At 40.1% G+C, this 26,310-nt stretch overlaps 1 protein-coding gene across 3 annotated transcripts in view; it reads right to left on the bottom strand.

Moving 5' to 3' along the window:
• TJP2 (tight junction protein 2) overlaps positions 1 to 26,310 on the bottom strand; it is a 2,224,967-nt gene that overhangs the window by 909,932 nt on the left and 1,288,725 nt on the right. For all 3 annotated transcript variants that reach the window (XM_044064349.1, XM_044064348.1, XM_044064350.1), the window contains one exon: positions 15,530 to 15,633. In XM_044064349.1, the coding sequence (XP_043920284.1) occupies positions 15,530 to 15,633 (104 nt within the window). The remainder of the gene's footprint in view (positions 1 to 15,529; positions 15,634 to 26,310) is intronic.

The raw sequence follows: 26,310 nt of genomic DNA, 5'->3' as shown, positions 1-26,310 counted from the left end.
TAGTACCACAGGCTCTGTACCAGACTATGGTGGGGGAGCAAGAACCAAGTTATAAAACTCTCAATTTACATTTCAGTAAATGCCAACATTTTCAGCCATAGTCACCGTAACAAATTATGACTCTGATAATGGAACAAAGGCAAACATCAAGACTTTGTTTACCTAATGCATCTGCAGGAAAGAAGATAGCACGAGACAGTCACATTGCAAATAGAAAAATAAAAAAAATGTATATCCTAATCAAAAACACAACCTATTGAGGATTTACTTCTATCTGCTTATATATTACACGAAGTATATGCACAATAAAGTAACACTCCTGCCAGTCTATCAGTTCTTTTTAATAAAGCACAATCTAGAATATCCTTTTATATGGTTCTCATGTATGTGTTACTAAACAGTTGTTCTTACCTTCCTTGTCACATTTTTCTTTTGTTCAGTACAAGACTTCTACTTCCAGCATAAATATTTACATAAAGTTGCAGTCTTTTAATTAACTGTCCTTGCAATTCCACTTTCAAAGACGTTCACTGTTAAGTTTCCTAACAGCACTATGCTTCTTTACAGGAAATATAAGATTCAGAGAGAGACATATCACATTACATACTCACAGAAAAGTCTAAAGAACATATTTGTCAATTCTTTTAACAGTCACAAGCTTTACGCAGTGACCTATAAGATGAGACTGTGAATTCTAGTAGCAGAAATGAGATTCTGCAGCTGCAGTCACTCTCTGTAACAGTGTGAAGAGCCTGACAATCCAAAAGCATAGCTTTTGCTTCTCTGCACTGAAGAGAGTAAAGTAGTTTAAGCACCATATGAAGATGTCTCCTGGGAAACTACCAAGAAAGGTGATCGTGTACTGCCTACTACACCAGGGACACACTGGTGGGACTATCTCTATGCTTACCTGGGAATACTTAAGAGATTTTCACAGAACGAGGTACAGTCTTGCTGGGGATAGACAGGTTTGATCTACCTTTCTAAGCTGCTACCACTACGACCATCACTACAGCAAGCAGTTTAGGAACTGATGATGTTTATACATTTACGCACAGCGCAACAGCATGAAGGTTTCCTTTTTTACAATCCCATGAACATTGTAGTGCTATGTTTGACTTTTTTATAAATATTTGATCCTGCTATGGCTTGATGACTAGCAACTGACCCATTAATTCCCAGAAAGGGGACAGGCAATTGTGAGGGCTGTCATCTAGGCAGTGAAGAGTGTCTTTCACGTTAGGGCCCTAAACCAGCTCACTAACAATTGATGGCGTGCTATATCTTACCCTGTGGTCATATGCACTCCCCCTTATGGCCCATGAAAGCTACTTGTGTAAACTGCCTTGAAATATTTATGACTAAGGCCATATCTCCTTTCTCAAGGAGGGCTAAGACAGTCAATGTTAGTGTAAATTTGTGGGACCCATCCAAGCATAAATTCCACTTGAAAGATGCTAGTGAACAGTACTGTTTAACCTAAAGTGAAAATCTTCCAATGGTAGGGCAGACACTGTGTGATAAAACACTGTGGAAAGACAGGTTTATCTGTTGTTAAAGATTCTTGTGTTAGTGGAACTATCAGACTTGTGGAGACATGGGAGATTAAACATAACTAGGTCTCCAATGGTGGTGCTGATTAGGCACAAGTCTCCCTTCAAAAGTCTGTGAGATACTGAATAAAGGGACAGTGTTTCCAGCCTCTCCTGATAGCTCAGAGTCTTGAGGCATGCAATCTTCTTGGTTAGGAACCTCAGTGGCCTTTCTAGTTTGACATGTCCAGTGGGGTACATCCCAAAAGGGGTGTTGTACTCAATAACTGTCCTACTTAATTCTGTAAATAACTGAATGATGACCTCCTTAGATCTGAATGAGATTCCCTAGGTGATTAGTTGTGCTATGCAGAAGGATTTCCTGACTACTGTTTTCACATGATGATCAAAAGATTGAGTTCCAAGGTCCCTAAACTACAGTTGTGTACCTACCATAAATGTAGATGTTCAAGTGTATTCACTGTTGCAGTCATTACAATAGGGTTATCCTGCTGGCAGGCTACCCGCAGTCGACCTGAGTTCCAAAGTCTAGGTCCGGTGTCGGTTGCTGTCGCCTCCTCCCTGAGGTCAGAGTGCCAGGGGTATAAAAGATGCAGCTGACACAATTTTCTTCAGTTTTTCTTGCCCAAGATGTCAGGTGCCCCTAAATTGGTAGGCTCACTAATGCCAATAAGCATGCATAACCAAAAAACAACTTTTCCTTCATCTACAAGCAAATACACCACATAGGGTTTTATAGAATAGAGAAGTACAGATAAGTCCCAGCAAGGAAAAAGGGGATGGTGGGAGGGTAACCTGGACTGCAACAGTGAATACACTCGAACATCTACATTTATGGTAGGTACACAACTGTACTATGTTCATCGTATTTCACTGTTGCAGTCATTACAACTGGGTTGAATCCCAAAGCTATGGTTGGGAGGCTGGTGCTAAATAAGATTAGGAGAGGCTATCAGGCCCTGCAGAACTGCAGTGGCAAAGCCTGCCCTGGATTTAGAGTAGAGAGGTAAGTGATAGTGCTTTGTAAAAGTATGCACTGAACTCCAAGTTGCAGCCTCTAAGATGTCTTTGGTTGGTACTCCTCTGAGGAAAGCTGCTGAAGTGGCTGCTGCTCTGGTGGAATGTGGCCTAATGCCCTTAGGCACTGATTTGCCATGCTGTGAATAGCAGAAACGAATGCAATGGCCTATCCACTTTGAAATAATCTGTTTTGAAAGAGGCTTTCCTTGTGATCCTGCAGCATATGCTACTAGAAGTTGTTCAGTCTTTCTGAAAGCTTTGGTTCTGTCCAAGTAGAAGCGTAGCTGTCTGTGAATGTCCAAAGAATACAGAAGTCTTGCACCCTTATTCTGTGGGTTTGGGTAAAAGGTAGGCAAGTGAATTGTTTGGTTAAAGGCCACACTGGTCACTACCTTAGGCATAAATGTAGGGTTTGTCCTCAGAGAAACCTTGTCAGGATGGAAAATGATTAAAGGTTCCACAGCCATGAGTGCCTGCAACTCTGAGACTTGTCTAGCGGAGGTTATTGCTAGGAGAAGAGCTGTTTTCCAGGATAAGAATTTTATATCAGCAGCAGAGGCTGGCTCAGACAGAGGCAGTGTAAGTTTTTCCAAGACATAGTTGAGGTCCCATGCAGGTATTGGTGCTCTCCTTGGGGCTCCTATGTCTTTGGCCCCTCTGAGGAACTTCCTTAGTAATGGATGAGAAAAAAATAGGTGGTTCTGTATTGTAATGAGCTGAAATGGCAGAGGCATGAATTTTAATTGATGAAAAGGAAAGGCCTTTATCCAGCATCTCAGTTAAGTATTGCAAAATCTGAGGAATATTTGGAACAGTTGTGTCAATATCTTCTGCCTGGTTCCAAGCACAGAATCTCTTCCATTTTTCTGCACAAGATTTTCTGGTGCTAGGCCTCCAAAATAACATCCATGACTGCTTTAGAAAGAGGTGCGTCTTGAATGGCTACATTATCCGCCATGCTGCCAGGTTTAAGGTCCTGAGTTGGCTGTGCAGTATCTGACTGTCTTGTTGGGTCAATAAGTGAGGAATTTGAGGTAATGTCCAAGCTGGGCATTGAGACAAGCTCTTTAGGATTACGTACCAGTGCTGGCAGCGCCAGTCTGGGGCAATCAGTATAATTTTTGGCTTCTCTTGTTTGACCTTGAGGAGTACCTTGGGGAGGAGAGGCAGTGGAGGAAAGGCATATACTGTTAGGTTTTTCCAGCTGAAAGATAGAGCATCCACTTTCCATGTTTGCTTGTGATAAGTCCTTGTGCAGGAACTTTGCAGTTGGCAATTGTGAGGGGAGGCAAATAGGTCTATGTCCAGGCTTCCTCAGTTCCTTGTTATCAAAGACTTGTGGATCCAATTTCCACTCGTGGAGATCCAATAGGTTTCTGCTTAGTTCATTTACCAGAGTATTTATCCTACCTGACAGGAATTATGCTTGCAGATGTACTTGGTAAGTCAATGCTGTGTCCCACAAGTTCATGGCTAGTCTGCAGAAGGGGTAGGAATGTGTGCCCCCTTGCTTATGTACCACATGACTGTGGTATTGTTCGTCTTTATCAGTAGTTGTCCTGGATGAAGTAGATCCTTGAAGGCTGTCAGGACATTTTGAACTGCTAGCATCTCTTTTTGATTGATATGTAGATGCATTTGACGTGCGGACCATGTGCCCTGAATACATCTTCCTGCCATATGGGCCCCCCAGGCATAATCAGATGCATCTGTTGTCAATGTCTGCCTGGCTGTGGGTAAGATGAATGGCTGTCCCGTGTTATGGTGACAGGCTTTTGCCCACCATTGAAACTCCTGTTGCAGGCAGGGAATGAGGGTAATTATTGTTTCTAGGCTGTGGCAATGTTGAGTCCAAACACTTTTTAGATACCACTGAAGTTTCCTCATATGCACTCTTGCATATGGAATTAGCAGAATGCAGGATGCCATGAAGCTCAAAGCCTGCAGATTTTTTCTTGCAGATAACTGGGTCTTTGTTGCCAACATTTTGAAATAGGTAGTCAGTTGCCTGTTTTTGTCTGGCAGGAGATAAGCCATCTGGGCAGTTGTATTTAAGCTTGCACCCAGGAATATTATCTCTTGGGAGGGTACGAGTTTTGATTTCTTTTCGTTTACTGTGTACCCTAGGCCTGTTAGTAATGTTTTTACAAACGCCAGATGCTGCCGTAGAGTGTCCTTGTTCTCTGCTTGAATAAGGCAGTCGTCCAAGTACGGATATATTTGAATTCCTCTTTGTCTTCAAAAAGCAATTACTGGTGCCAGGCACTTTGTGAAGACCCTGGGTGTAGTAGATAAGCCAAAGGGCAGTGCAGAGAATTGGTAATGCATTGAGCCAGCTATAAATCTAAGGTACCTTCTGCATGATTTTCTGATTGGGACATGCAGGTATGCCTCTTTTAGGTCTAAAGTCACAAGCCAAGCCTTCTCACCCAGCATGGGCAGAAGCTGCTGCAGAGTTAACATTTTGAATTTTGGAATATCCAGGAATGTGTTCAGGACAGACAGGTCCAGTATTGGTCTCCAGGTTTTGTCCTTTCTGGGCACCAAGAATAGCCTTGAGTAAAATCCTAGTCCCTGCTCTTGCTGTGGTACTTGCTGAATGGCTCTCATGTCCATGAGGGATGAAACTTTTTTTTGTGCCTCTGCCCATTGATTGCGTGGCAGGTTTGGCATACCGTTTGGCCTTGGCAGGGTGTGAAAATGGAACCTGTAGCCCTGGGATACGATATTTAAGACCTATTTGTCCTGGGTGATCATGTGTCAATTTTGTGCAAAAAGTGCTAGTTTCCCCCCCCAAAGGATCTGCCAGAAGATAAGTGCTTGGTGCTGGCAGGGGACAGTCATTGAGACTGTTTCCTGTATGGCTGTGATTTTTCTTCTCTGCTTTTGGAGGTAGAGACACCCCATTGTTTAGGCCTATATGAGCCTTGGGGCTGTAATCTGCCTCTGGGGGAGTCTGTATCTGCCTCTTTGTGGCCTGTCTGACACTGGAAAGGACCAATTCTTTGTCGGCCAGTTCCTGGTAAATCTGGGAGGCTGTACCTGTAAGAAATCCTCGACTGTTGTAATGGAGCATCTAATAATTTTGCTTTAACATGATCGGGCAGATTTTGTTCTTTTAGCCAAGCATGTCTCCTAATGACAGAACCTGTAACAGTGGCCCTGCAAGAGGCCTCTTGAGAATCAAAACCACATTGCAAAGTATGCTTTCCTACTTGTTCAGCTGCATGCAATAAATCCTGCATTTCTTTGTTTTCTGCACATTCTGAATTCGTCAACATTTTCTGTTTAAGCAGTGACATTAGATATTGTTGATATTTAAGCATATGAAATTGACAATTTAAAATTCTTACAGCCAAGGTAGCAGAAGTATAAATCTTTTTCCCCCATCTGTCCATGGCCCTTGAATCCTTATCAGAGGGTATAGGGTTTTTTGCAGTGGAAGCCTTGACCCCTTTGGGACCCTGAGAGAGAGTTTCTGGGTCTGCAGCAGGGTTTTTATAAAGAACTTTATGTGAATCAGGAACCCTGTAGTATCTGTCTGGTTTAACAGGAGCTGGTGGCAGAGAGTCAGGAGACAGTCCGGACTCTGAAAATACATAATCTACAATGTCTAAAACAGGAGGAATAGCAAGGGGCCTGTGCTGAGGTAATAAAAGGAAGTCTCTGAGCCTTTTCTTGGATTCTGAGTAGTCTTGGCTCTCCCAGTGGAAATGCTCCCTCATAGTATGCAGGGTTTCTCCAAAAGAATAATTCTCAGGAGGAGAGGCTGAAGGAATAGATTCTTCAGCATCAGAATCCTCATAAGGAGGAAGAGAATATTCCTGTTCAGAAGAGGAATCAGAGGAAATGGAAACTTGATCTGAAGATGCATATTCTATCTCTTGCCTAGCCCTCTTATCAGGAGTGGGATGGGAACCCCTGATCAAAGTAATTAGGTCTTCGGCCATTTTAAGCATCTGTTTTTTAGGCATGGAGGCCTGTCCAGGAGAATGCTGTACTTGTTTCTTTGTCTTTATTGCTGCTTTAGTCTTTGCCTTTGAAGTTGAAGGTGGTTTTACGTATAACTGTGTAGGCCTGAAAACACCCTCAGAAGCCGATGCCTGCTCAGCGGCTCTGGACCCATCTGAGGGAATAGTTTCCGAGTATCCAACACCTTGAGTATCCAGCGGCCTAGTTGGCTCCACGTGGGAGTTAGAAGCGGCCTGTGGCTCCGAGGTAGCGGGCATCAGGGGCTGCGAAAGTGCCTCGCTGAGAACCGGCGAAAGGCCTAGCGGAAGCCTCGTCGTCGGTTTTGGACCTCGGGTGCCTGTCCTTTTCTTTGCGCTTTTTATAAACTCCAGTAGTCGGTTACTCCGACGGCATTATATAGTTAAATCTTCTGCCAAAATAATGAAATGCAAAATCGTAACGACGCTTAATAGTGCGTTGGTTAAATCTAGCACAAAACCGACAACTAGCAACGTCGTGGTCAGGGCCTCGGCAAAGAATACAGTAAGAATGAAAATCCTTATGAGGTATTTGCTTCCCACAAGAAATATAATTATTAACTTTTTCTGACAACGGTCTGGAGCAAGAAAAAAGTTTCCCCAATGGGGTACTTAGCTTTAATGAAGACTTCGGATCTGAAATTCAAATTTGAAAATCTCAGGAGTCGGCCGACCAGCACTTGCGAACTGCTTTTGCTTCGGGCACCGCGCGGCAAGAAAGACTGCAGAAAATGGTGTCAGCTGCATCTTTTATACCCCTGGCGCTCTGACATCAGGGAGGAGGCGACAGCAACCAACACCGGACATGCACTTTGGAACTAAGGCCGGCTGCGGGTATCCTGCCAGCAGGATAACCCTATTGTAATGACTGCAACAGTGAAACACGATGAACATCGAGGTTTTTGTTTTGTAGTGGCATACTGGCAACACAGTAGACTGAGTGGAGGGATTGTCTACCATACGCAATGATACTGCATGCTTCAGAATTTAATTTAAGCTATTTTCAATACAGCAGTAGTTTACAAGAGGAAGTTCTTGCTGGAGGATTAGTGTATCAGAGGAGAATTTAATAACTCCCAAGTCCAGGTTCTCTGCCTGGAGACCAGAAAAGTAAATGCTGAAAAGGATGGGTCCTAACACTGAACCTTGAGTGACACCATTGGTCATCTTCATACTTTTTGATGAGGTGCCTGTGACTCATACTATAGGAGTTCTGTCTTTTAGGTACTTTTCTACTCATCTTATGAAAAGCAACATCAAATACCACACAAGCCTACACTCAGTGGAACTCCAACAGCAAAGCCTACAAAGCAAGCAAACATTACCCAGGACTCTTGCCATAGGAGACTTCATTGTATGACAAAAATATACCCCATTCATCAGACTGAACAAGGACAGGACAACAACTAACTGCTTATCTGGAGCCAGAATCCATCAAGTTACTCATGCACTCAAGTCATTACACCACAGGTACCATTATGATTCTATCATAGTCTGTGTTGGTGTTAATGACCAGTCACGTACCTCCTGGAATATATAAAGACAGACATTATTGTTCTCTCTGAATACGTGTCTCAGGCAGATATGTACCTTGCACTGATCAACATTCTACATTCACTAAGGATAATGTTACAGTAAGAACAAAAGTTAATTAACTTCAATAGTTGGCTTAGTTTCTGGGACTAAGCTGCGGTGGTGCAGCGGTAGCATTGTCGCCTCACAGCAAGAGGTTCTCCAGTTCGATTCTCGGCTGGAGCGCCTTCTGTGTGGAGTCTACATGTCCTCCCCGCGGTCGAGTGGCATTCGAAACACATGTGTAGGGGTGTCTTCGTTGAAGGTTGGGCATTGAGCTGGGACCTCGGCACAGTAAAAATCTACTGCCAATCATTAGCGGACCGGAGTTCCGCTGTGGCGACCCCTAACCTGGAAAAGTCGAAAGAAAAAGAAGTTGGCTTAGTTTCTGGGGTCTTTCTAGGTGGATTCAAGATTTGTCAGCATAGGAAGACATGGTTAACAAAACAACAAACCACATTATGTTGGCAAAGGATAGTCTGCACCCGTCTCCACTAGACTTCCTAATATTGGCTAAAACTTAATCCAGCCCCTTACAGCCTTTCTGAGGTAATGCCTAATTGAAAAACCTACAGACAAAGCAAATAAAACTCAAACAAACCCTAAAAGTGCTACTGCCCAATGCTAGGAGCCTAAACAAGAAACTCCACACTGCAAAAGCTCTCCTTACTCTGGAGAATACAGACATCTGTGTCATTACAGAGACCTGGTTTAAATTTGGAGAAAGTACTGCTGCATTGAAAGACTTCTGTGCCTTCCACATGTTTAGGCCATCAACTGCACAAGTGCAGACAAAAGATGGAGGAGTCTTGATCGATATTAGCAAATAGTATAACTCTAGGTTTATGAAACAGGTCAATGTTCTGAGTTTATCCATGTGAAAATCACCATAAACAAAGTCATAAACTATATCCTTGCAAGCTATAGGTCACCCTGTATGTCCCAAGAATCCCATAGCTCATACCTAGACCTACTGGAGATGCTCACCATTAAACCACATACTTTATTCAAGGGAGGATTTGACTACCTCTCTCTCAGACTGAGAAATTTACACTACTTCAAACTTGCAGGCACAACTACTCATGGACTTCCACACACATACCCTTGACCAGATAATGCACACACTCATCAAAGGTTCAAACACACTGGACCTAGTACTTACCAATATTGGAGAGAGTTGCAAGTCCCCACCACCACCATCATCACATCCTTACTAGTGAGGTTGGACCACAAAGCTGTCTCCTTCAAAATAAAAATCAACTCTGTAACCCCAGCATACCCTGTTAGGAACTTTTCCAAAGCAATTATTAAATGAACCTGCCAAAATTAAATGCCCCTACTAATCCAGAGTTACAGCAACCTATATGGAATTGTTCACAAAGACACTGCTGTACTTGCCTGAAGTAAGCCTAAAATAAACTCTAAAAACAAACCACACTGATAGGTTCATAGGTGTGTGTACTAGGCTAATGGCCCTGAAGCCTTCACAAGCCTACCCCATAGGATTACCCTAGCATTGTGCCACCTGACCTTAGTTCCCAGTGCCTCTGTCGAGTAGAGCCACTGGAATGTTCCTCGGGGTGAATTTTCTATTTCCTATCCACTCATCAAGACTTCTCTTGAAGAGGGTCGGTGAGGTGCTCTTTTTGACATGTATGGGAGTCTATTCCATAGCATGGGCAGTCTCTGGGTCATGAACCTGTCCCTCCACTATATTCTGTTGATTGTGGTAATGAGGTTGAGGTCTCTGAGTGTGGAGGGATTGGGATTTCTTTAGATGTAACATTTCTAACAGAGCTGGGTCAACATGGCTTTGTAAGTCAAGCAGAGATCACCTCTAAGTAGGCGATATGAGACAGAGAATAATTGGAGTTTTTTGAGTCTGTCCATATAGGACAAGTGTTTAAGGCCTAGGATCCTCTTTGTGAGGTACTTTTCCGGCCTCTCCAGTTGTTGCAGGTGTCTAGTGAGGTACATGCTAAATGGGGCATTGTACTCTTTGATTGGCCTAATGAGGGAAGAGTAGAGGGAGAGAATGACCTCTTTCTTCCTGGATGCAAAACCCTTAGTAATAAGATGTGCCACATAGAAGGACTTTCTGACCACAGTGGCAATGCGGTGGTCAAAAGACAGGTTGCTGTCAACCTGTGTTCCCAGATCTCTTATAAAGCCTTCTATGTTCAGTAGACTACCATCCCTGTGGTAAGTCATGGGAACTGGGTTTTTCCCAAAGGGGGTGACGACACAGATGGGATCTTAATCTTAACTGTGTACATGACAAAATGAAAAATTTCATAGCTGAAATCAGGAAGAGCAACTCCCATAATAAAAAGTCTTCAATTAAACTAAAGCGGTAACAAAGAGGACTAATTAAGTCCAACAAGGCCAATTACACATCAGCCACTCAGGCTGAAGACAAACACAAGGCCTTCTACACCTATGTCTGCAGCCTCAAAGGTAGCACACAACAGTGTGCCAAACTAGTAGCCAATGGTGCCACCTTCACTGGGTAGAGAAACAGGAAACCAGCTGGCTGATAAATTCAGCAAAAACCTCACCGCTCAAATCCACCATGAAATGCCCACGAATATAACACCTCCGAGCTATTAGCAGGGAGCAGGTCCTGGCAGCACTCACTAAGGCCAAAACACAGTCTCAGTGGTCCAAGACAATATCCCAGGATGCCTCCTAAATAGATGAACATACTGATAACTTACCAGAGCTACTTGTGTCACTTCTCAACTATAGCCTCAAAACAGAGTTTGTACCTCAAGTATGGAAGACTGCAACGGTTAATCCACTTCACAAGGGTGGACTGCCTACTAAACCAGGAAACTACAGACCCATTAGTTTGCCTAGTCTAATATGTAAATCCATGGAATGAATTATCATGGAAATGATAAAGACATAGGCAGCCTTCCAACAATGGACCCTACCTAATTTGGCTTTGTCAACAGAAGGTCATGCCTTCTTTGCGGAGGTCACGAAAGCAATGAATGAGGGGAAAATGGTGTATACTGCCTACCTGGACTTGGCTAAGGCATTAAATACAGTACCCCACTTGGCTATAGTTGACAAACTCACCTAACCGGGCATAAACAACTTGGTGGATTACCAGTTGGCTCACAGAGAAGACCCAGGAAATCAGGATTACTGAAACCACCTCCACTAAGAAAGTGGTCATCAGCAGAGTACCTCAGGGCATCATGTTGTAACTGCTCCTATTTGGCATCTACTTCTCAGAGGTACAGGCTAATGTAAAGGGCCTTTGGCTGACCAGCTTCACAGATAACTCCAAACTGGGAGCTATTAGAGTCCACTCATGACACAAACAACTTACAAGAGGGTCTAACACAGATAAATGACTAGCGCCAAAGGCTTGGAACGAACTCAGTGCCAAGAAATGCATTATGGCCACCCATAAGACATCCTCCTCCATTGATAAGACATCCCTAGGAGTTGACCCAGTAGTCACTATCTGGGAATATCTGTACATAACAATCTGACCTTTGACCAACATGTAGCCAAGGTAGTGAAAAAATAATTCTATGTTGCCAGCTTATAAGTAAAAGCATGGCATCTCGGAAGTCTAACCCATCATCAAGTATAATGCCCCCTTCGCCATGTAACTGACCAGACATATGCAACAGATGGAATGCCTACAAAGGTTGCTAACCAGGAGAACCCAGGGTATAAACACATTGCCCTATATGGATTGCCTTTAAGCCTCATCTCTATACTCGATCTCCTATGGGCTACTGAGAGGCAATCTATGTCTGGCAGGCAAAGCATGTCTTGATACAGCTCTGATGGACCTTTTGCACATCCTCAAAATGAGCAGCATCATAACCACTAGATCTAAGGATTTAAGTTTTGCTTGCAGCATAAATAGGACATGTCTGCAATACAGCTGTGTGTCTCAGAGGAGACGCATGCTCTGGAACACGCTCCGATCCATGTGAAGCAGAGTCCATCTCTAACCCTATTTAAGTGCAACACTGACCAATGGATAGGAAATGGAAATTTCTCCTGGGTGTGGGCTTTATGTCTCTGATAGTAGCAGACAGTAACTATGCCCAAACTAACATATCCTCCCCCCACATAGCCTTTATAAATTTCCTAACATACTCTCTCCCTCCTAATAAACACCCATGGTAAATAGGGACACAACTAGGTTGAGTTGTGTGGGTAGGCTTACAAAGGCTCTGCTGGTCATTAGCTTAATATATACCTATGAACCTATTATCACACGGAGCTTCATTTTTAAATCCTTCAGATTTCTTATGATGCCAGCATGAGATATGGTGTCAAACGACTTGCCCAGGTCTACATATGCTGAGCACACTGCATGTCCACTGTCAACGGCCTGTATGGCCCTCTCAGAGATGATAACCAGATATTATCCCTTGAAAAATCCAGACTATGGCGGGTCAAACTTAACAAGGTTTTTGATATCGTACTTTGAGATCAGTTGTAATACATTCCATGGCCTTGTAAATGGATCTATATTAAATTTTCAACTGGCAAGACAGTCGACACGAACATCGAACCAGAAATATTGAAACTCCAGAATGGCACCAAACATAAAATGTCTAAAACCTTTTGCAGGGGGGGGGTTCATACTATGGTGGGGGAAAGGCCCAAAACCTTATTTCCCCATTGTACTGCAATTAAGGAGTTTTGATGTGTGATTGGACTACTACTTCAATCATCAAATTAAGGTAGGCCCCTTGCAATTGAGGCCAGTCAGGCTCATAGGGCTATAATTCTCTGGTGGTGGTATAGCCACCCTTAGGTAGGGGCATTACAACTACAGTGCATCACCCTTAGCTGTAGCTAAGCTTAGGTTAAATAGTTTGTAGAGTGGGTAAGCTGGAGTGTGCGCAGCATTACTTAAGTATCCAGGTATATAATCAAGCTACATGGAGGAAATATTTTGGTCTTTCTCACATATCCTTTTGTGATAAAAAGGGGAGGAAAGAGATTCTGGGATTTAAGAACTATGGAGAGTAGTCTCATAGGTAAAGTTAGCACTAATGTGTTGGCAAGTACATTACTGACATCAGTTGGGTCTGAATGAAAGATGCCATCTTTAGCAACTTCAGAGCAAGGTAGGGAATTAATCAGACTCATTACACAGCTAAAGAAGAACTGGCAATTATCTTTACCTACCGATGTAAATTTAAGTTCATGGATAGCTTTAGTGAACCTTATGGAGATTTTCAATTTCTAAGTTATGCTTCTAATATCATCCTTGTGTGAAAGGTTTTTAATCTACTGTATAATTTATGGAATTTTTTTTCTTTTGTTGTAAAGATTATTCATTTTGATGGACCCAGGGTGGTGTATTTTTGAACTTCACATGATACTTGGCTCTAGCGGGTACAGCTATTTCTATGCATTTATTTAAATGGGAGCAGAATTCCTTGGTGTAGCTAGCTGCTATCTAAGTTAGGCTGGTGCAATCATAATGGTATTTTGTCGTCTTGTTATAGAGTAGGATAAGACGTGCATGTTTGTGATCCTTGAATGCAGAGATATTTCCTGAGTAGGCTTTTGAAATTTTAAAGGTGAACTTTACACAACTGATTTCAATGGGAAAGGAGAGACCAGAGGAGTGGTATTCATGAGGACCATGTGAAAATATTGCCTTCTGGTAGGTTTATTCACAATTTGCTGCAAGAGAGTTTTTGTTTACTAAGTCTAAGTCTACGAACTTCTGTGCATGCCCTACATGGGGGCATTGGTATTTCAGTTTACTAAAAGGGACTTAAAATCACACAATATAATGGAATTTTTTTTTGACAGGGAAATCAAGTATATTAAGAAATCTTTGGTCATCATCAGGGGGACACAGTGAGGATATCTAGGCTTGGAATTGATCATTTCTCAAGGGGTAATTAGCTAGGCTTAAAATGGCCCACAAGGGCAGTTAGCCTAGTACTAATCTATGAACCTATATCTAGGGTGTTTTGAACTTCCTCCATACTACTACACCTTGCTATCACTCAATCTCTGTCATCACAACCTTCCATACCAACTCCTCTTTACCCCCCAGTAATGACACATCCTTTTAACTACTTATACTATTGTATCTTAGAACTAGACTAACTTTTTCTCAGTAACAGCACTGTTTTTCACTATGTGTTTCTTCGAATGATGTTGCTAATTATTTTTTATGTAAGTTATGTTCTCTAAAAATGTCATGTACTGTAAATATGTTATATCTTTAAATATGTTGTTCACTATACGTAATCTACTGTATTTTAACTTTATGATGATGTGCAGCTTTTTTCCCTGGGCCTCTGCTGAAAAACATCTCTTGCTCAGTCGGACTTTCCTGGTCAACAAATGTCAAATAAATAGATAAATATGCTGCCATTTACACTGTGTGCACTCTCATAATATTATTGTAGTGCATGGAATGCAATGATTACATCCCAACATTGTGAAAAAGACAGACAGTGAAGCATGAAACCCAAACTTAACAACTATTAAGCATCCCCTGCTTAAGCGGTTAAGACTGGGTATCGCTCTAAGCAATTAAATCTTCCAGTTCTGGCCAGCAAACGACAATGGCAGAATTATTTGCTGCCTGTGCCACTAATCAGTCCCTAATTTTCTTTCTCCAATATAAAACGTGTTATGCTGTTTTTTTTTTTTTTTTGACAGTGCTCTCTAAATGCTTTACAGCTCTGAGAGTCGGTAAAACACTTTTCCATTTTTTTTTCTGTAACCAGCAGTACATGGAATTTGGATCAGGTCTCCAATTATAACCCTACATTATGTGTTCTCAATATAGATGCCAAGATTAACCTCTCCAGCTTCACTTTTGAGGTGAATTTCTTAGCATCAGTGTCTCAAACACATAATACTGTGGTTACACAATCAGTGACCCAAACATAATCCTCTATATTTAAGTTTGATGGTGTGCTATACAAAGTCAATGCCCTTATACGTCACACATATTCATGTACTACCAGAGTGATATGATCTAAAATGACATGCCCATGTGGTACATACAAAACACACGCAGGTTAGTTCCATAATGTCTGCCTCAAACTATATCATTAGCTACAGTAACACTGTTCTCAACCTACCATTTTGTATGCAGGACTGACTGGTGTGGGGACAAATTTTTAGGAGACTGGAAATTGTTAGGAGTAGGGATATGGTGGCAAGATTAATACTGGAGTCAACAAAAAAAATCTTTAGATGCAAAAACAATATTTCTATATTACTGATTACACAAGTATGACACAGTAAAGTTAATCTATTTTTCTGTTATAAGCATGTTCACAAACATTTAACTATACATACATATTAAAAGAAACCAGACATACTTTATTACAGATACTGACAAGTAAATCAGTTTAGGTTATGTACAACACCTACCTTTAAAATAATGTCACCTTCTTGCAAATTACCATCTTTAGACGCCAATCCAGTATCGGTCATCTGCTTAATGAAAATCTGGCTACCAAGCCTTAGGCCATATTCTGTAATAAACAGAATTAATTCAGGGGATTGCTACATGCATAGTGACATTTTCACTAAAACTCTATCATCTCAAACATTCATGTGTAACTGTATCAACTGGCACATGCATTGCTATTTTTCAACATAATTCATATCAGGTGGAAACAAAGACTAAAAGTACTTGAAGAAATTCTGCTGTATACATCCCCACTAAATCCACAAAAACTAAAGAATTAAAGAGCAATAGTAGAAGAGAAACTTTGCTGTTTTCTTCTAGTTAGCATTGCCATAAACAACACAATGGCTTAGTAATTCCTGTTAAGTCTTTTGAGGAACTTAGATCCCCCAGTCCACAAAGAACATTAATTTTTTTTTTTTTTTTTGTAATTTGTTAACCACGTAGGTGGGCTGGTTGTGGGACCCTTTCCATCATGACCTGGGTGCATAAGTACAAAGCGGTAGTTTATTGTGGATGCAACTTTATCCAAGAAAAAAACAGGAGATAGCCATAGAAGCTATACAAGTCTCCAAATACTGCCTGAAATGTGGCTATGATGCCTCTTGCAGAGCAGCTGCCCCAGTTTTGTCATTAGCAAAAATGCATGAGCTCAGGACCTAGCCCATCAGACCAGGTAAAGACTGAACTTACTTAATGTCCAATTTGACAAGGAATTCCTTTTTGGTTCTGCAGCTGAACAAGTTCTGAGGAAGTGGAGGAAAAAAAAAGAAAGCAAATTAAAATTCTGAATTTTCTAGTCTCTGGCTTTGAGGTACAGTAGGAATTATCCTTCAAAACATTGGCCTTTTCCACCTAGACAAGGGGAGGCTTGCCTATAGTAAAAGACCAAGACAATCTAGAAGACAGCAAAAACTAATCACAAAGGGAAGAGGACACCAAAGTACCCACCCAACACAGACAGCAATTGTGAATATGTTCTACGCCACCCTCCCTTACCCCTTCTCATCTCCTCCAAACCTCTGGCAGGAAGACTCTTCTTCCTAAATCAGTGGAAATCCATAACCAGGGACCAAACATCGTACAGAAGGGGTACTACATTCAATTCACAGAAATATCGCCCTTCTTGAGCATTCCAAAACTACAACAGAGCAAGAAATCCTCTTACCACCTATCCTCAGGGAGCTATTTCACCAAGGATCCATCCAGCCTTTTCTCCATGACAAGAGGGAAAATGCTACTAAAAGATATTTCTAGTCCCAAGAAAAAAAGGGCACTTGGAGTCCATCTTGGACCTCTCACAGGTAAACAAGTCTCATAACATCCTAAAATTCAAAATGTTTACATTGCAGAAATTACTGCCAATGATTTTCCAAGATGTCTCCAGGGTCACCACAGACCTCAAGGACACTTGCCTCCATGTCCTCATAGCAGACAGTCTCAGAAAATACCTATGATTTACAGCCACAGGCTTCCATGTCCAGTTCTGTGCTTTACCATTTGGACTATCTACTTCTCCAAGAGTTTTCAAAAATGTTCTAGCTCCTCCGGAATATTGTGATTTACATTCTAAAGTCGTACAGTGCATGGTGGCCAAAAGCACTAAAAGTCTTCTAACAATTTATTTTTTTTTTATAACCTTGGTATTTTTTTTTTTCTATAGTTTAACTCTACCTTGTGTCTACCCTGGACTACGTGGACTTTTTTTGGATTCTCAGTTTTGTGTGGTCGCACGGCAGTACATCTATCCTGTTTCTCATCTCCTCTGATAGCATACTGCAAAGCTCTAGGGGGTTCATATTCACCCATACTTAGATGACTGTTTCATTCAGGAAATACCACTTCAGAGACCCTAGACACCGTAAACATCACTGTAGATTGTTTTCAGAAGGTAGGTCTCACCTTAAATCTTCACAAATCCCAAACTCTCTCTCAAACACAGATCCTCTTTCTGGGACCAATCACAGACTCAATTCAACAGAAAGCCTTACTTCCCCAAGACAAGTTTGCTTTCTTGATAGGTTACCTGACCAGTCTGCTTAAAAAGCAGCTCATCATTACAAGAGAATTTCTGAGGATACTAGAGTACATAAGGTCCTGCACTCTCATGATCCTATTTGCACAGGTGCACATGAAGAAACTCCACTGCTTTCTTAAAAAACAAAAAAAAGAAAGTAAATGTTTAGGAACAGCACTCCTAACCCCTGGGAGAGCTACTGCCCCCTCCTTCCATGCCTGAAAAAGGAACTTCTACAGTGGAAGAACACCATACAAAAGAGCACCGGGGCAAATTTCACTTTGCCTGAAGCAGAAAGACCATTACCATGGGCAGTTCCGACATAGTTTGGGGAGCCCATTTAGGTCCTCTGTAGGTGCAAGGCATTTAGTCCTCACAGCAGACGAAGTTGCATATAAATCAAAAGGAGTTTCAGCCTTCTTATGATCTCGTCAGCACAGCATTATGCTGAAACATGCATGTCCACAGCTAGTAGGGTTTGACTTTATTGGCTTGAATGTATCCAGAAAGACTTAAAAAGTCATGGACATTCAGAAGCCATATTTCTGAAACACAATGTCCTTAAGGAGTCATTTTTATATAGCCCAGGGATCTCTATTACAGGAAGGTAAAGGTATTACACAGTGAAAACTCTGGCTTGGCTAGGTGTTTTTTGTAGTTTTTACTAACTGGTTTGTCTGTGTGACTTTTTTACTCTCTGGTTTTCATATGGTGGAAAAGTTGAATACTCCAAAAAATGACAACCTAAGAGTTAATACTTTTAAGACTGCTCATCTGGTCTCACTGTTCTGGGACTCGCAGTAATGAGTCTCAGAATATCAGACAGTTACTCATTTCTTAAGGGAAGGACTACTGATAGAGTCTGTTGAGAAAGACACAACCATGGTGAATTCTGTGCAGGGTCTGACAGCTGGAATCCACTCTAGGGCCTTCTCAAAGAATTTGAGAAAAGGTGTATGCATAAGGAATTTTAATGCTGTTCCAAAACTACAGATTTAAACACCCTGGAAAAGTATTCCATGAAAGCGCAGCATGGAGGAACTCACTAGCAAACCCCAAAAACAGGCAGAGATTTAGGAAAACTGTTTCCGGATGAAACTTCCCTCAGTGATGGGTACAAACCCTAGATGCTACTGGATTCCACTGAGGAAATGATCCCCACTAGTGTCAAGGTTGTGCCAGGGGAAATACTATTTACAACTGAGGTAACATGCTTGTCCTGTACCTTAAAATTATTAAAAGGTACCCTGAGCAGAGAAAGTTAGGGTATGCCAATAAAAACAAAAAGATACAGTGTAATGTTCTTAAAGTGAGTTCTGGAAACAGGAGCTGTACACAACAGCATATAAGAGCATTTGTTAGAGGTAATTGACTGTGCTCAGAGCCAATACACACATTTTCTGGCTTTTTAAAACTATTTGCAGGTCTTATTGTTGCTGAGATGCTGCTTATCTAACTGCTTAAGCGGGATTCACTATATTTAAATGTGCCTCTATAAATGTAAGTTTTAATTCATCAATTAAAATAAAATGATGTGTGGCTAGATAGTAAACATTCTTTGCCTACAAGAGTGTAAGGATCTCTGCAGATATGTCTGCATTTTTAAATAATTTTGGGATGGGTGTTGCATATTTTACTTGAGTTCTAGTTCCAAATAAGGGGTTACTGTACTATTGTAATCCATTTGGCAAACCACAGCCATCAGTGCCTTCTTGTAGGTCTCAGGCATAGGTCCTGCCAAAGTTATGCAAGGATCTCATGAGGGTGCAGAACTGCCACCCCATGCCATTGTTGAATACAGATTTTAAATTCTAGGTCTGCACTCTAGTTGCCCACCTTAAAGGCTTAGTACTGTTCCTTATCCTGTTAATATAAGCTGGTTTCACATAAAATAAGGCAAGCTCAGGCTACTTGCATACCCTGTGGCTGATGTGCAGGGGCTTATCAGGGTCCACGAACCAACTGTAGCCATCATGACTGACTTCAAAAAGCCTTTGTTTAGATTTGGTTTGCTGGAAATATCTGTGGTTGATGCTCCAGGAGGCAGGTTTCCCCACTACCACCGGGACTTCTAATAAAACATTATATGCTTCCCAATCTTTCATTATTCTAACTGACTGCATTGCGTTCCTACTTTTAAAATGTACATGGATAGCCACAAGGTTACCCACTATCACTAGTTTTGCTTTTACTTGCTAGTGAACTCAGCAACAGACTGATAAACTTATAAGGTATGATCTTAAGTTGATCCTTTATGGAGCAGAGATCAGGACACACTCACTCTTCGATGACATGTTAAACCAAGGTTCCATCTGCTTGAGTCAGAGACAGCTCAGATGGACATAAAAGATCCCACAATACTTATTGAAAAGAGTGGGAGGGAAGTTGCCCGATGCCCTGGACAAATTTTCCCTAGGAATATAAATATCATCTCAGGTCTCCCTGAACAGAGTCCATTAGCCTAGTCAGACAAGGGGAAAATAAAACAAATGAATAACTTTTGCTGATGATTGTGCTATTTTAACCAAGAATCTGGAGGGAGATGCTTTTCTATATCCTTGGGCATATTCCTCTACCAAAGCACATAGCGACTTGTGAAACATTTGATTCCTTAATTTGTTTGCACTGGAAGTTAAACCTTATATGTCGCGCACACATACTACAAATCTAGATCAGGGTATTTTTTTTAACACCTTTACTGAATCATCACTTAAGACGTAGGCAAAGACACGTTTATGTAAAAGAACACAAACCACGTCAACATGTTCAAAGTTAAAAACATTACATATCACATATATACTTCTATACAATTACCAATTCAACATTACATAAATTGACAAATTCCTGTCTTCCCTTAAATCTTAACTCCTCCTCTAAAACATTATTCTACATGTACTGTTCCAACAAATTCCATTTTTATTTTGATATATTTGCTCCTACCCTTTTCTAAAGAACTCACTTCCATTTCCTGTATTCTCTGTTACAATATTCATGACTTCAAACACATTTGGTTTACACTTTGAGTTCTATTTTCTAAGAAGTGCTTTTTTGGCAGCCACCAGAATTAAACTTAACAAGGCATTACTATGTCTAAGTAATTAGGTAAAATAAAGAATGCTACCATTCAAAGGTTCCAGCCAAAAAAACAGGAATGTATAAAGAAACAGCTAGATGGAAGCCACCACGATGTTAAAAATAAAGCTGATTTATTTATATAACAAGCGCTTTCACGTGCATCCAAGGCACGCTTCCTCAGGTTTATACAACTTCATTTCAATGAGTAACTTTTATATGCTACCAAATCATTCATCAAACAATCTAGTTCAATCAACATTTATCAATTAAGCTTACTAAGGACTAATACAATGAGGTATAGCAATTTGAAGGCAAAAATAAATGAAGTGAAAATGTATATATATTCAGTTCCATAGGACATAAAGCAATATTATCAAATTTTAATCTAGCATATAATAAATTATGATATCCTAGAGCCTCTTAAAAAATAAACCATAAAAAAATATAAAAAATAGAATACAAAACTTATCTAAAATGAACTTATATGTTATCAAATATATTTTATTATATATATGTATATATAAAAAGTATTACATTCCATTATTCCAAGAACTAGTATTAAATATATTATAGTTTTAGTCACGTGCAGTTAAAATAGGTTTAATACTAATGTATTGATTTAAACCTAGTTCAATATGTGCCATCAGTCTCCAAATCCATTTTAATTCCACAGTTTCTAAATAATTCATCCTGTCTCCTCCTCTCTTATTAAGGCCTATCACTTGTATAACTCTAAACCTAAAACTGTGATTTGGTCGAATGGCAACATGTTTGGCTAGAGCATTATTCAGATTTAGCTTCCTGATGTCATACGTATGGTTATATACTCGATCTCTTAGCCTTCTTGTAGTCATGCCCACATAGAATGCTGGGCATTGTGTACATGTTGCTAAATAGACAAGATTAGTAGTTTCACAGGTGGCATAAAAATTAGGTCCATAGATGTAATTAATGGAGGGATGGACAAACTGATCATCACTAGCTATGTATTTACACATGTTGCATTTATTGCATGGACATGTACCATATCTTAAGGTTCGCTTATCTATACTACTGATTAATGAACCAACTTTATCAATGCATAGGAGCCTTTTTAGGTTCTTACTGTTGTTATACCTGAAACTAGGTGTTGTCCCTATTAATCTAAGACATCTACTGTCTACAAGTAGGAGTGTTCCAACTATTCTAAAGAATACTTATCAATTATTGGATTACTTAGATAACCTCATGAAATGTGGTATGCTACCCCCTTCCGCTGTTATAGTTTCATTGGATGTTAAAAGCTTGTTCACAGTAATTCCAAATGAATATGGAATAGAGGCGATTAGAGATGTCTTACTCTTGATAGGTTCACTGAATAGTGATTTACAATTACTTGTTTGTAGCCTCCTGGATTTAGTACTAAACAATAATGTCTTCATGTACCGTGATGCTCTATATGTACAGACAAGGGGTGTAGCTATGGGCACCCCATGTACAAACTCTTATGCAAATTTAGTAATGCATCACTGAGAATGCGCTCATTTGTTTAATAGCAGTCTGTTTCAACATGTCTTACTATATAGATGCTTTGTAGATGATATACTAATTGTCTGGGATGGGGAATTAGCATTACTAAATGACTTGGTCAGTTATTTAGAATCTACAACTGAATTCCTTAGGTTTACAATGGAAATATCACCTAAGGAGTTACATTTCCTTGACATTACAATAACTAAAAGTTCTCAAGGCCTGATTTCAACTACTTTGTATAGAAAACCCTGTTGGAGGAATGCATTGCTACATTATGATAGCATGCATCCACGCCACATATTCCCCAACATTGTTAGGAGTCAAAGTAAGAGAATTCTTAGCTTATGTAGAGATGATAGTGACAGGGACTTACAGATTGGTCATCTAAGGGTGTTATTTCAAGAAAGAGGCTATAATGTCTCACTATGTAAGCAAAATTGTTCTGATATGAATGACATGCATATGAACACAGAGGCTTCTGTTGTCCGAAGACACCCTAAGATTACATATAAACATGGGACACACTATGACTTAAATAAGGTATTCTTCACTACAAGATACACTAGTGATATAACTTATGTAACTGACATTATTAGGAAAAACTGGAATATCCTACTTGTAGACAGTAGATGTCTTAGATTAATAGGGACAACACCTAGTTTCAGGTATAACAACAGTAAGAACCTAAAAAGGCTCCTTTGCATTGATAAAGTTGGTTCATTAATCAGTAGTATAGATAAGCGAACATTAAGATATGGTACATGTCCATGCAATAAATGCAACATGTGTAAATACATAGCTAGTGATGATCAGTTTGTCCATCCCTCCATTAATTGCATCTATAGACCTAATCTTTATGCCACCTGTGAAACTACTAATCTTGTCTATTTAGCAACATGTACACAATGCCCAGCATTCTATGTGGGCATGACTACAAGAAGGCTAAGAGATCGAGTATATAACCATACATATGACATCAGGAAGCTAAATCTGAATAATGCTCTAGCCAAACATGTTGCCATTCGACCAAATCACAGTTTTAGGCTTAGAGTTATACAAGTGATAGGCCTTAATAAGGGAGGAGGAGACAGGATGAATTATTTAGAAACTGTGGAATTAAAATGGATTTGGAGACTGATGGCACATATTGAACCAGGTTTAAATCAATACATTAGTATTAAACCTATTTTAACTGCACGTGACTAAAACTATAATATATTTAATACTAGTTCTTGGAATAATGGAATGTAATACTTTTTATATATACATATATATAATAAAATATATTTGATAACATATAAGTTCATTTTAGATAAGTTTTGTATGATTCTATTTTTTATATATTTTTATGGTTTATTTTTTAAGAGGCTCTAGGATATCATAATTTATTATATGCTAGATTAAAATTTAATAATATTGCTTTATGTCCTATGGAACTGAATATATATACATTTGCACTTAATTTATTTTTGTCTTCAAATTGCTATACCTCATTGTATTAGTCCTTAGTAAGCTTAATTGATAAATGTTTTTATTGGTTGATTGAACTAGATTGTTTGATGAATGATTTGGTAGCATATAAAAGCTACTCATTGAAATTAAGTTGTATAAACCTGAGGAAGCGTGCCTTGGATGCACGTGAAAGCGCTTGTTATATAAATAAATCAACTTTATTTTTAACATCATGGTGGCTTCCATCTAGCTGTTTCTTTATGTCTAAGTAATTCATATACTGTAGCCTAGCTCAAAAAAAAAATAATTTCTTCAATTACACTCATTTGCACACCCAAAACTTGTGACAGAGCACTCTGCAAGGACTTTTTTTTAAAGTTTGCCAACTCCTTACACTCCTAAAATATATGCTCCCAGTTTTATTTATTTATTTAACATTTGTTTACTGGGAAAGTCCAACTTGGATCGAGCCAATTTTCAGCCAAGGCTAGGGGAGAAATGCTCCAGATGCATGTTTTTGTAATGTGGGAGGAAACTGCAGCACCCAGAGGAAACCCACATGAACATGGTGAGGAAATGCAGACTCTGCACAGAAGGCACCTCAGCTGAGAATCTAACTGGAGAACCTCTTTCTTCCCCACCATACCTCCAACATTTGCCATCTACTGGAGGAAAAAATATCTGTAGTGTGCTTGGGATATAAAAACTATGAAAACACTTCCATGCAAAATTCCTAAATTTTCTAGACTCTGTTGCAAATTTAGGAGCTATGCATATGTTCTCCCCATTGTTTCCTTGTGAACTGCTTATCCAGTCTCTCTTCCCAATGTTTTCTAACTTCGCCTGATTGATTCCTATAGTTATCATGCAATATTTTATATGCCGTACTAATTATCCCTTTTTTAACAGCAGCTTCTGTTATAGATTCAACTAAAAACTTTACAATAGTAGGTCTTTAACTTGGGATTCGCCTATTTCTTTCTTTTTGCCTCTACTGATATCAATCCCAAATAGGGAAGGCATTCTCTGGCCTGTAGTCCAAATGTCTTCTTGGCCTCTTCCCATTTTACTAACTTTCATGCTCTTACATTGGTTCCTTTGCCAGTTTTCTCCAGTAAATTCCAGCCCCCTCTTGCCTATTCTCTGTATGGCTAATCACAGTATCCCTTACTGTAAGAATCTCCTTTCTCCATTCCTATTGGCTTAGATCTTAGAATACTTTCTGCTACTTTATGAACATAATATTCGGTATGGCAGTTATTTTCCTTAAGGATCTGCATCCAAACTCTCATTCTCTCCTTATTTCTTGAATTTTCCCCTTGCTTCATCCACATCCCTTTCCACTATGAATTACCATTCGCTGCTTGTGTATAAGCCTTAATTCTGTAGCTCTAAAAAATCTCCCTTCAAATTAAATAATCTTAAACCACCTTGTTCCATTCTAAGGATCAACTTATCCCCACCTGACCTTGTCCTTCCCTCTTCCCCCCTGCCCCACATAAATTCCTTCAACTCTCTAAAATTACTGCCCACAACTTCTTCTCTGGTTGATAAAACTATGCTGGACCTGTACATAAATCTAAAATGATTCAAACCATTTTCACAGCTTGTACCTTACTATCTATATCCATAGACAAGAGCTTCCAGTTTCTCAGTTTTTGTATTGTCTTTTGTCAGCTGCAAGAACAGACACCTTTTTAATCCATTTTTTTAAATACTTCATGTTATGTCCCCACAAAAAGAAGTTATGTACTTACCATAACATTCCCTGTTTGTAGTCCATTTCGCCTACATTCTTGTTGGATGGGTTCGGAGCCGATTATTGGCTCCGACTCAGCCGATACTAAAGCTCAAGAGCTTTTACTAGCTCAAGGCTAACCCCTATCCCATGGTGCCTCACAGCAATTCCCCAGATATTGTTTGCAAGAAAGTAAATAGGTACATAATAGTAAGTAAACTATCAATAGCTATGCACATACAAACAGTATACTCTGTATTACTATCCATGCCAGGTGGACGGACAACTACAACGAGGTCAGACAGCATAATGGATAGTCTACTAGTTCCTCCAGGAAACAGGAAGGGGGAAGGAGGGTGGGACGCAAGAATGTAGGCGAGATGGACTACAAACCTGGAACATTATGGTAAGTACATAACTTCTTTGCGTTATGTAGTCCTATCTCACTGTAATTCTTGCTGGATGGGATAGCGTCCCTAGCACCTTCATCCCGGGTGGCTCAAGCAAAAAGATTATTCAGCACAGGATGACCTGTCCCAGGAGGCCAAATCCAATTTGTAACGAGTGACAAAGGTATGAGGTCTTGCCCAAGTAGCTGCTGCACAAATGGTATCAATTGGGAGTTTTGATCTAAAGGCATATGAAGTTGATACTGCTGTGGTTGAATGGCCTTTTACTTTCGCAGGTAATTGTCAGCAGTTTTGTAAGCAAATGCAATTCAGTCTGAAAGCCATTTAGACAAAGTGACCTTAGAAACAGGCAAGCCTTTATTTTTGTCTGAGAAGGAAACAGACAATTGGTCTGATTTTCGAAATTCCTTAGTCCTGTGCAGGTCAAATCTGAGAATTCTGTGGACGTTCAATTAGTGTAGTCTGTATCCTGATTTATTACTATGATTTGGGAAGAAAACTGGTAATTCAATAGTTGTGTTGAGATTATGCTCTGAA

The sequence above is a fragment of the Protopterus annectens genome, chromosome 2.part2 (assembly GCF_019279795.1).
Source record: "Protopterus annectens isolate FY-2018-M chromosome 2.part2, PAN1.0, whole genome shotgun sequence".
NCBI lineage: Eukaryota > Metazoa > Chordata > Ceratodontiformes > Protopteridae > Protopterus > Protopterus annectens.
Note: the sequence above shows the minus strand (reverse complement) of the source record. Positions and strands in the feature narration are given on the sequence as shown.